Genomic DNA, 12,489 nt, shown 5'->3' on the forward strand with positions numbered 1-12,489 from the left:
CACACACACACACACACACACACACACACACACACACACACACACACACACACACACACACCGTCTCTCCTGCCCCTTCCCTCCTCCATGTGCCATTCCTGAAGGTAATCTTTCCACTTTCACCTACTACTCTTCACATTCAAATGAAGGAAATGGCAGATTGTTGCCCATCTTGTTGTTAGGGTAAAGTGGAATTTTAAAATTGAGTGTTATTTATAACACTGAGTGAGATGTTTATAAATGGAGAAGAGTCTAAATGTTCATCTGCTGCCTCCTAAGTCAGGGTAGGTCTTAAGATTTGGATATTTCAAATAGTTAGCCTCAGAAGATGGCCAGTGTCAGACAGGAATGACAGGTATCAAGGTCCCCACCGTCTGGCAGGAGAGTTGTTCAAATCCCAAGAGAAGGGATGATACCACATTGCAACAAAAGCTTCAAAGGAGGCTGGGTTAGCTGTAGTAATCTCAACTTTAAAACTTGCATACTGTGCTGTAGTTGAGGTGAAATTATTCACACAATCCCAGTTCTTTTCGAGTTTCCCTGTGTTCTTTAGCATGCGTGTACGCGCGCGCGCGCACACACACACGCTCGGGCCTTTTCATGCTCTCTCATGAAGACCCCATGCCAGGATTCCCTGAGGAAATAGATTCTTGATGTTTCTTCATTAATTCAAGAATGTGGTATAAAGGTTACAAAATGAGCACTAGTGAGCAGCTGCTGGGATGGTGACCGCAGGGTCCCTGGAGACAGGCAGAACTCTCTCTCAGCCGCTGCTGCCTTAATGACTTCAAATACCTTCGTATTCATTTACATCCTCATTTGAATAGTCGGTAGAAAAATAATTACACTGAGGTGTTTGATGAGATGAAATTTGATCTTAGCAGATGGAGTAAGGCTTCCCCTTTCATCAGCTGGGAAACCAAGTGTCATTTAAATGAAAATCTTCCTGAAATCTCTTTATTCCTAAGTTTGCTGTCAATATCTCCCCCGGGAAATGCTTCCATCGGAAAAAAGCCCAGTGATATTGGGCCAGGATACTAATTGTAGGAGTAATTGTTATCAGGTACAGCAAGAATTTCTCCCACCCTTACCCTCAATTTTGTTAACACTTTCTGTGGCTTTCAAGGTTTGATTGAAATAATACACAAAAGTGAGTTGGAAAATGGAGGTTTTTCGAGCCAATATTTAGGGTGCGGTTCCGGGTGCTGGTAACTCTGTAGGAGAACACCAGCCACCCTCGCCCCTTTGACCTTCAGTTTGCCTACCGTGTTAGCAGTGGATCTCAGGCAGTGGCATGCTCACCCAGACTGCCTCCCCAAGCTGGCATCTCGCTGCCACAAGGCACTTCAGCTCCCAGCCAGTGCGGAAGCCGGTGTGGGTGGGAGAATGAAAGTGGTTTCATCCACTGTTTCCATGGAAGCAACATACAATCCTCAGTGCTTAGTGCAGAACTGAATTTCAAGGGAGGTGACTTTTTACAGGTGTTGCTACTGAAAAATAATTTCCCAGCCAGGATGTGCTGTGAGTGTGTTCTTCTGCTCCTACTCTTTAATGTTTATTTTGTGTTCAGCTTGCCAGGCAGGATCCTGAACACACGGCTCTGGACTTCCTTTGGAATTTTCCTGAGACCATATGCAGTCTCCGTCTTAGTCGTGGGAAGACCAGTAACCCTGACAGGCTGGAGCTGCTGCTGCCTAGGGCGCAGTGCAGGCTGGGGCTCCCATTGTGACCAAGACCGCCATGTCGTTCGCATCTGGCCATCTTATTGGCCACAGCAGGCTCAGTGGCAAGTCCAAAAGGCCATTCCAAAGGCAGCATATTTCAATAAAATGCTCCGTGGGGGCACTCTGGCTGCTCATCTTTTTCTCTAGCACTGTGGGCTGGAGGGCCAGCTGTATTCTCTGTGGTGGGTGGGTGGGAACGAGAGGCAGCTGCACACTCCATGGCTAGCGGCCAATGGAAAGTGTCCCAGCCTCCTCTGCTTCTTGCTGGGGCAAGCTTGTCTCAGCTGGAGCCCTTGTTCCCTGAGGCCAGTGATAACCCTGCTTCCAGATACTCCTGTTAGCCCTTTGTTTTGGGGAAACTGGACTATAGTCCAGGGGGATAGAGAGGAGGCAAGTGAAAACAAACACACAAATGAAAAAGCAAAATAACACATTTATGATACACTCTTTTTTTCTTAGGAAAAGAAAACCACGACTAAAAAGTAAGGGTGAAAGGAAAGCACTCCCAGATACATGGTGTATAAGAGGACTAACAAAGAACATGCTTGTCCTGGAATACCCAAAGCCCTGCCTGTCATTCTCTTGGCAACTGATAAAGTTTTAGAAAGGGATTCAGGAAAAAGTGATGAGTCTTTGGGTGGATCCTTTCCTTTGTCTGACTTTTGGAACTGTTGTCAATCGTCACCCTCAAGGCCACCATTCAAATTTCACACCTCCCCTGCTTTTCTGTGATTGCCAGGACTGGGGTGAGAATACAGGCATTTTTGAGATTGACTTTCATTTGTTTCATTGACTTCCATCTGCTGGGTGTGTTTCTTTTGAATACACTCTTATGTGGTCTGAATTATACAACTCTACTTCACCATGGCCTTGTCTGGCTCTGGTTTTAAAAGGAGTCATTGAGAGGGCTTCATGTCATCAGATACTTTCTCCTGAGGAGTATTTCGATTTCAAAATACCACAGGAACCCAGTTGGTACTCAATCTTCTTTTAGTCTAAACCACATCTCAGCTCCTCTCGCCCAATCCAGGCCTGCTTCTTGAGGTCATAGTTTCATGGGTTTCTGGGCTTCTCCGGGGTCATGATTCATCGTGGTCTCTGTTGGACAAAGTACATCAAGGCGACTTAATCCAGCCATCATTGGTTCTGCTGATTCTTTCGATCTTGGTATTTTGGAGACTTAGCACTCAGGAGGTTGGCAGTGTTGACTAAGAGGTACTGGGTAGTTGACCAGGTACCAGGTTGGTGTAGGAAGTGACATTCCCATTTCTTTTCTAGATATTTAATGCCACACAGGAGCTGTCTGCCACTGCTGCCTACCAGTCTGTCCGCATCTTCTCCGTGTCTCTTGTTCAAGCAGCGGAGGAGCTTGAGGACCTGTCTCTGGTGGACTTAGATTGGTCTAAGCCCACCCCAAGTAAGTGACGTCAGCACCATGCACTTTCTCTTTTATAATGGGATCGTGTCCTGGGTGGAATCCTGAATTTGGTTCTGAGGTGAATTGGTTCTGAGCTGTTTATAGTCAGTCAAGCCTCCCTGTATTCATTTCTTAGTAACTCTCTGTCCCATTCCTGATGGTGGCCATTTCATATGTTTCTTCCCAACATTCACCAGCACCTTCCACCTTGCTTTGAGGATGACTCCCTCAATTTCATTGCCCACAGAGAGGCCATTCAGGTAGCATCTCTCTCCAATGCTTCCATGCTCGGTTCTCCTCTTTCTTCTTTGTTTCTGCCTTAGAGCACAGTGGGTGTCCTTTTAAGGCTAACTCTATTGTGGGCTCTTTCTGAGAGGAGTGTTAATAGTACTAGACTCTCAGGGACCCAAAAATGATGGAGAAACCTGGGTGTCTAGCCCAGGACTCTGATGGTGAGTCCTTCATTTTGGAGGTCTTAGAGAGGAATATTCGTAAAGGATGGCCCACATCGTCACTGAGGCCCATCTCATTGCCACAGTTTGTATCCCATCTCTTTTTTCCTTGACTCTTTTTTTTTAAACTGTTTCTCTGAACAGAAAACTTGGGCCATGGAAATTTTGAGTACATGTCGGCAGTGTGCTGGCTCTTTGGGCGTTACCTGTATGACACTCTGCAGTATCCCATTGGGCTGGTCTCCTCCTCCTGGGGTGGGACACCCATTGAAGCTTGGTCATCTGAAAGGGCACTGGAAGCCTGTGGGATCCCTGGAAAAAGGTAAGAAAGCACCCTCCATTCTGGAGGACAACTCACCAGGAAATTTGAGACAAGGATCATGGTCTCCCTTGCAGTCAGGTGAATGTGATATGTGTCCAGATATGTAGTGAACGCTGTAACTGTTCCATGCACAGGTACATGTTATTTTCACTGTCATTACCACTGCAGTCATCTTAAGAATATGTCAGGATGTAATTTTGATCCTTTTCCTTAATAATAGTAATAGTGCCACCAGAAGCTTCCTGTGTACTTCCATGGTTGTAAGCATGTGTTACTTCATGTTGTACTCACAACACTCTAGAAGTATAAATAGCATGAATACCTGGTGGGGAAAGATGCTGAGGCTTGCTCATGGACCCCACTAGTAAATGGCCAAGTCTGGCCTCAGCGTCTGTGTTCTTAGCTACTGTGCTCTGTTGAGTAAGCATTCTAACAGGGCGAGCAAATAAACATGTAATCTAAGAAACACCATGGCATGCTGATTCTGAAAGCACACTTAGGAAAAGCTAGATCAGGAAGAATACTTTTAGGGTGTGAGGAGAATGTGGGTCGAGGTATTGAAATTCTGCTACTAATATTAACAGGTTCACAGAAATTGCCTCATTAATTCTGGGATGAGGGTGGACTTGTGCTCTTGAGTGAGGGAAAGGCTTGTCTGTGGGGAGCGAAGGTGTTCAACTTTGGACAGATAGAACAGCCTACTATAGAGCAAGAGAGATCTAAGGCCAGGCTTCCACATGTCTGGGGACATGTGTAGGACAATACCAATGGTATGGGGAAGTGAGCATTCTTATGTGCATCTGCTAAAAGTATAAATTAATACACATACTTGACACAGAAATTTAGGGACACATTCAAAGCTTTAAAAAAAAAAATCTACCATTTGACCTAGTAGTTACATTTCTGGCAATTGTCTTAAGGAAGTAATTAAGCTTGTATGTAAAATTAAAGGCAAAAATTATATGGCATTGCATATAATAGTAAAATGCCTTTAAAAAATTGAAGGATTTGTCTGGTGAATACTAGTTTAGTACGTGGATTGGCCGACTGAGACTCGTAATAACACACCCCTCCTCTGGTTTTAATGGCCTTGTCTGGAAACTGGGATGACGTACTTGGAACTCACAAAAGTTGATGGACACATGTCCCCCGGGGAGAACCAGGAGGTGAAATTTGGAGTGATTCACTTGAACTCTGTGACGATGTCACTAGAGGTGTGCCTCGTTTGGCATCAGCACTGCACAGCTGTGCTCTCTCTTAACACAGTGCCTCTTGTTGATTTCAGGTCCACTTCAGCTGATTCTGTCCGCGGTCCGCGGGCTGGTCCGCGGGCTTTGTCTGTTCTCTGGAATGCCATGATCCACCCACTGCATAATATGACTCTGAAAGGGGTGATCTGGTACCAGGGTGAGTATCCACATGCTGTTGCCCCATTGTGTCAGTTAACTTTTGCCACATAACAAACCACCCCAGAAACTAGTGACTTAAACCAATGCTAATTATATTTAGTTTTTTATTCCGGAAATTATCAGGGCATTTATTTTTCTGTCGGGGCTGCTCCAGCCCATTTCTGCTGGGTTCTCTTATGTGTTTGGCAGGTTGTCTGATGGCCTGACATGGCCTCTCCCACAGGTCTGTTGACGGGGGCTACATGCCAGAGCGCCATGCTTCTCATGCGGCCGCTCCTCATGCAGGAGCTAGCTCAGATTTACCATTTGCAGGGCAGTCTCAGGCTTCTGGGTATATCACAAGGAAACAAATGCCAAAGCTGAGGTACTTTTCAAGCCTGTTTGCATCATGCTTGCTGACACGGCGGGCCCGAACCGGTCACAAAGCTGGTCAGAGACTGCAGGAGGGCCCATTAAGTAAAGGCCCATTAAGTAAGGGCATGGACAGTAATATGTGGCTGTTTTTGTGATGTACCCCAATACCTCTCATAATTTGGGCTCTTTTTTAGGGGAGGCCAATATGAATTTTCATAGGGACCTGTACAATTGCATGTTCCCCGAACTCATTGACGACTGGCGCCAGACCTTCCACCACGGCTCCCACGGGCAGACAGAGCGCTACTTCCCTTTCGGCTTTGTCCAGGTATGTGCAAGAGGAAGATTGTGGGCATGAGTGTGGAGGTGTGTGGTTGAGATCTCTCTAGGAATCCTTTCTTTGCTCTCAGCGCCTGTTGGCCGAGCTAAGACTCAATTCACCTGAGCTCAATGATGTTACAATTAAATCTTTTCAAAAGGTCAATAAATAACTAATGCATTTTCTTATTAAAAAAACAGGCTTATGTTCATTAAGAAATATCTAAAGGGTAAGCAAAAGCAGAGAAGCGGGAAACACAATTCCACAATCTAGAAACCAGCACGTTTTCTGATCATGTGTTTTTGAAATAGGTTCCACACCATACATTTTTTCTCTTGTGCCATATTGTGACTGTTTTTTACATGCTAATATTTATCACGACCTAAAATGATGGAAGAATATTTTGACTTTCGACTGTGTTGTTGTTTGTTTAACTGACCCTCAACATTTAGGTACGTAGGTTGCTTCAGTTATTTTGCTTTTGAAAGATGTGGCATATTTATCATTCTTGCAGCAAAATCATTGAATACAGACTTGATTATTTCCACAAGACAAATTCCCAGAAATGAAGTTGCTGGGCTAAATGCATATTCTTTAAGACTTGGAACATATTCTCCAAGTTTGTATAAGTTGATACTCTTCACATCTCTGTGTGAGAATGTCCAGCACCCCGCTCTCTCTCACCTGGTGGTGTCCTCCACCGTGAAGGACAAACCATGTACCGCTCCTCCCAGCCCACTGCCTGTGCTGTATGCCTGGAACAGTCTTTCTCAACTTTCCTGTTTCACTTTTTTTTTTTTTTTAAGATTTATTTATTTGTGCATACAGAACTGGGGTACAGGCCAGAAGCTCAGGGGCGGCGAGAGGCTTCACCAGAGACAGAGTGGGGAGCAGAACAGGCAGATCGACGAAGTACACTGCTGAGGGGAGCAGCGGGTGGTTCAGGAGAGGTCTGCCACGCCATGTGGCCTTCTCCAGGGAAGGCAGGAATCGAACTCATGCAGAAGAGGCTTTAGCTACTTTGTGCTGTGCTTTAACACGCTGCTCCACCAGGGAGGGCCCTGTTTCACTTTTCATCGTCCTTTGGCTCTCACTCAGCCCGGGTATCAGTTAGGAAGCCTTCTGTGACTCTGCAGAATCTGGGAGTGAGACCCTTCCCCCAGTACCCTCCTCTTTATTCACAGGCAGCTGTAGACAGGACCATCTATTTTGGGAGCACATTATAGCCTCATCGGTTGGCACTCACTAAATATGACCAGACACAAAAACAAAAAATATATCAAGGGAAACTATGCTCTTTGTAAAAATTGAAGAGGCATTCCGTCGCCTGATAACATTCTATCAGCTTCCTGTGTGTCACTGGAAATGAGCTCGGGCATGAGCATGGTTGTGTATGACTCAGCCCAGTTCTGTCCTTAACCATGCAGTTGTTCTCTTAGTCTTGATTTACCCATCCTTAGTCCCTTCCCCCTGCCCTGCTGGTAATCACGAGTTGGTCTTATACTCTAAGCATTTATTTTTGTTGTATTTAGTTTATCTGTTTGTTTGTTTTCTCTACATGCTGCATATGCACAAGAAACTACTTTGAATTAACTGCAATTAGTCCAAAGATTCTGCTCTGAGCAGAATCTTTTTAGCAGGGTGGTAATTCTGACTTTTCTGGTGCATGGAAAATCCAAGTGAGGTTTGTGAAAACAAGGTGCACTGCACAGTAAGAGTCCGGTGTCTCCAACAGCTGAGTTGGCTGTCCAGCCTTCCGGCCACCTGCCGGCGCCGGTCCCACTCATCCCTTCTCACCACGCTCCTGTCTCCTCTGCCTTCTATTTCACCATGCTGTTTTTGGATAAAGATTTTTAGAGCTCTTTTTTTCCACTTATAATTACCTTCATAATCATTTCTTCTTCTTCTTCTTTTTTTTTTTTTAACTTTGAAACAAGATTATTCTGCTCATTATTTTAAAAATAGCAACTCCTGTCACAGACTCTGTGTTACTGTTGGCGGGAAATATATCTGGACTTTTCAGGCACTTCTTTGTGTCTCTGAACCTGGCACACAGTGATTTGAATGGGATGTCAGGAATCAAACCAAAACTTTGTGCTGAAGGCCTGCTGTATGCCATGAGCTGTGTGAGGTGCTAGAAATGGGGGGCTGGTCCTTGCATTCAGCCGAGTCCCCTCACCTCTGGGCTTTCACTGTCACCACCAACATATATGTAGATTACTTATAGAAAGCTGGAAATATAAAAGTACACCTTCAGTGGGATAGATGTCAGCTACAAAATGCCACATAGCATAGTGTTTTGAGTAGATCTGGGTTCAGATCTACTCTGATTATTTAGCTGTGTGATTCTGAACAAGATACTGTTGTTATTTTCAGCATTGATTGAGTTAATCTATGTAAAGCCTGGCATGCTGGCAGTGTTAGTGTTTATTATAATTAGTGAGAGAAGGCAGAAAGCCTATAGGGACAGCTGGCCTGTAAAGAAAGACAAATGGACTTTTTAGAGGTGTAGAGTTTGAAATGATGGTTGCAATCACTGGAGCACAGTTACAGATATAGGACTGAAGATTAGTGGAGAGGCCAGGTCTATGTCTAGCTGAGAGTTATCAGTAGACAGGAGATCTGAAGCACAGGAGAGAAAGAGCAGGAAGCTGGGCACTGGAGTCTCTCAGTAGTATGCTTTCCAAAAAAGGGTCTGGAACAGGCTGCAAGCACAGTGTGTTATTGGAAAGTCACGTGAATGTGGCCACTTTCATGTTTTTTGACCGTTACATGGCCTTTACTAGTAGCGCTGCAGGGGGAGACTGAATGGAGCCCTACTCTATGGCAGATTAGGAAAAACACTGCTGTTTCATTTGGCTTTGGAGGATGCTTGCACCCCCTTGTGGCCAGTAAGTAGCAGTGCAATCAGAAAAATGGCAGAATTACTGCCCCAATTGCCAGCAAACTGCCATTTTGAGACAACCTGGTTGGCTTGAGCAGCCTGCAAGCATTTCTTCCTGCTGTGCTTCAGGCTACTGCTCACCCTAAACTCTGTAGCTCTGTTGCTCTGCGCCTCATCTTGACAGTGGCTGGTGAACATGGCTCCAGGTTTAGTCTTTGAAGGCTGTCGTGGGGGAAGAAGTAGGATTGGTCACTGGCTCTTCTAGTTTTCCCAGATTCCATTGCAAAATGGCAACATCTTTTATTATTTCCAATGTTACATCTGATTTGCATATGGGATTTGAACAAGAGAATTGGAAATGTCCTCTTAGTTCCCTAGCATCTCAGGGCTCCTTCTTGCTACAACCGTGCCCTCTCCAGTATTCCCTTGATGTTTTTCTGGTCTTTATGGAGCAACCCAAGAAGGGAAAATGTTGCTCTGTAGCTTCCTTTGACCACATTTGTAGGGATGACTGGGGGAGGACTAGGCTGTTCACTGTGGAGCTCCTCTGATGGGAACAGAAGTTTTGAAACAGAGTCCAAAGACGAAGTGGTTGCTGGTCTCGACTCTCCCACACTTTGTGGTTGACTTACTGGCTGCAAGGAGGGTCCAGAATAAAATGCTACCGAAATCAGAGAACAGGGCGATGTAAAGGAAGACATGGTGGGCCACGTGCACTACAGTAATAGTAAAGAAGCTCTCTAGGGAACTCTGTCCTTCACAGGAGTAGGAATCTGAACTTTCAGGCTTGATGGAAGCAAGTCTTGTTTATTCAAGATGTACGCAGACTCTGACCGCTTCTCACTACCTGTCCTGCTCCTTCACGAGTCTACGTCTCTCTCATCTCTTCCTTCAATTATTGCCTCTTTTCTGGTCTTCTGCTTCTACTTTTCTCCCTTTTGGAGATGCTCAGTGAATCAGTCCAGGTGTTCCTTTGACATGCAGGTTATACTGGGAAGGCTCCGCCGCTCCTCCATGTGGCTGAGGTCCGCAAGGGCACACAGGGCCTGCCCTGGCCCGTTCACCCCACCACCTTATCTCCTAACTTTCTTCTCCTCAGATCTCTGAAAGTATCCCCATGGTTAAAGCAAAGATACTTGCATTGTTAAGTGATGCCTGCCTGTGTACAGACATGCCAGTTCCCTGTACGCTTAGTGGCTAAAAATGAGTCATTTCATTCATGATTCCATGGGTTGGCCAGGCAGGGCTCAAATAGGGTGGCTTATTTGTGCTCCAGGCGACACCAGCTGGGCTTGCTCACCTGGCTGTAGTGTTGCACTGAAGGATGCCTCTCTCACATCCTACTTTCCCCCTTTCCAGACCCCTTTCTCTGCATAATTTCTCCAGCGAGGTCGTTGGATTTTTTTTTAAGCATTGTCACAAGGTTCTAAAAGAATAAAGTCAAAGGCAATGGCTTTGGGAAAAGTGAAGACGCAGGAACAGCATAACATTACCTTTCTGGTTTTTGGGTCAGAGAAGATCACAGGCTTAGGCCAGATTCAGTGGGAGGAGGGATGGACACCATCTCTTGTGAGAGCAGCAGCAAAACTTCCTCAGCATCCGGGAGTAAAGGGCTCGCAGCAGGAGGAGTCATACTAACTTGGCAAAAGCTTGTGGGGTGAATATTTGCACCAAGAATGAAGCAGTGGCAGGAAAGGAACCCTGTGGATTCTGCTGTAACATCTTTCTGACACACCTTCTGTTTCTCAGTTATCTTCATATTTGCGTGGTGCAACCCCAGATGACCAGTGTCCTGAGATCCGCTGGCATCAAACAGCTGACTTTGGCTATGTCCCCAACCAAAGGATGCCCAATACCTTCATGGCTGTAGCTATGGATCTGGGTGACAGGAACTCACCGTTTGACAGGTACAAGTCCTTCCCAGCTTTGCTTAAAGAACATTTGTTCTTTTTCGCCTTATCTCTGATGTTCACGGTGCAGGAGCAGAGTATGTAGTCTGAGGTTTGAAATTTAGAAGAATTCTCTGTTAATCATTTATGTTGGGGTGTGGCAGTAATAATAATAAAAGCCCTCCATATCTCGATGCCTTGATATAACAAAAATTTATTTCTTCTTCACACTATGTGTCCAGAAATGGTTCATGGAGAGGCTTTGCTTGTCAAGGTCATTCGCAGGTCCAGAGCAACAGAGGCTGCAATTGATGTGCACTTTCACTCTCCTCAGTGTCTCACACTGACATTAAATGCTTCCACCTGGTGGAAGCAAGCATCACTTCTGCTCACCTCACATTGGCTAAAACACACGTTGTGGGCAGGCCTGGCTGCAGGAAGTGCTACCAGAGCATCAGAGAAATATTTGTGAGCAGCCCTGAGGATGACACTGTGGGGATTTCAGATGTGAAAAGGAGACTGACATGTAGTGAGTGTCTGGATTATAGTAAGAGCGTGAACAAATATTTATTTTTGAATATTGATTGAGTGAATGACTATAACCAAATAATGAGCAGCGGATTCTGATAAAAGAAAGGACATGAATAGTCTTATGAGTTAGCTGTCCTAGGTCAGACGTGTGTCCTTCTTTCTTCCTTCTCTCCCTCCCTTCCTCCCTCCCTTTTATCTTTTTCTACCAAGTCATCTATTATTTCAAGGTGTCCAGTCCTTAGAAGAACCAGAGCGCCCCCCCCCATGGTTACCATTTGCTATGTCTCTTAAGGTAACTAGCCAAGGCTCGCTGTCTTAGACTCTGTCAACTTGATTTTCACCTCTTCAAGGCGCTATGTATAATAGCCCCCACCCCTGCCCTCTTAATGTGTTTATTACTGAGCTCAAAGCCAAACCCAACGTTCCTGACCTGCTCTTTATCCTGTAGCATCCATCCTCGTGATAAACAGACTGTGGCCTACAGGCTGCACTTGGGCGCACGCGCTGTGGCTTACGGTGAGAAACTGACATTTCAAGGACCAATACCTGAGAAGATAGAACTCGTGGCTGACAAGGGGCTGCTCAACCTGACCTATTCTCAGCAAATCCAGGTGAAGATGAAGGACAAGAAGATATTTACGGTGAGAAGAATAGCAGAATACAATAGGGATTCATCTTGTGTTGGGACTAAGTAGTGAATCCTTTTGTCCCTCCCTCACTTTTCTCTTTTTCTTCCAAGTCATTATTTCAAGGTTTCAAACCTTAGTAGGACCAGAGCCCCTGCCATGGCTACCATTTCCTCTCCCCCCACCTCCCCAGGCCCATCTCTTTAAAATACTACCATGATGCGGTCTTTGTTGGTGAACCTAACAAAGTTTACCTCAGAGGGGCAAATAAGCAGCTATTAATTTACTTGCTGATGCAAATTTTGATAGGACAATGAAGGAAGGAAACATGAGACCATATTAGAAGTGCTTCTTTTGTATCTTCCCTTCCAGTGCATTTTTGCTTTGGGAAAGGCCTGCAGCTTTATTTGTAGGTTGACCATTCAGGGGAATCCTTGCTCTAGAAGGTTTTGCTATTCTGGGATCTCTCTACTGTCATACTACCCTAGTTTAGTGTCTTTTTTGAGAGGCATAAACTTGGTGACTTCTAGCCTAGTATGAATTAATGTAAATGAAACAACTT

The 12,489-nt window shown here is 45.2% G+C and overlaps 1 protein-coding gene across 1 annotated transcript in view; it reads left to right on the forward strand.

Annotated features, from left to right (window-relative positions):
- SIAE (sialic acid acetylesterase) overlaps positions 1-12,489 on the forward strand; it is a 34,231-nt gene that overhangs the window by 18,319 nt on the left and 3,423 nt on the right. Inside the window, exons 4-9 of the mRNA XM_004688785.2 lie at positions 3,003-3,141; positions 3,738-3,915; positions 5,201-5,322; positions 5,873-6,006; positions 10,631-10,788; positions 11,750-11,942. Of these exons, the coding sequence (XP_004688842.1) occupies positions 3,003-3,141; positions 3,738-3,915; positions 5,201-5,322; positions 5,873-6,006; positions 10,631-10,788; positions 11,750-11,942 (924 nt within the window). The remainder of the gene's footprint in view (positions 1-3,002; positions 3,142-3,737; positions 3,916-5,200; positions 5,323-5,872; positions 6,007-10,630; positions 10,789-11,749; positions 11,943-12,489) is intronic.

This window comes from Condylura cristata, unplaced genomic scaffold, assembly GCF_000260355.1.
Source record: "Condylura cristata isolate star-nosed mole 26May11 unplaced genomic scaffold, ConCri1.0 scaffold00025, whole genome shotgun sequence".
NCBI lineage: Eukaryota > Metazoa > Chordata > Mammalia > Eulipotyphla > Talpidae > Condylura > Condylura cristata.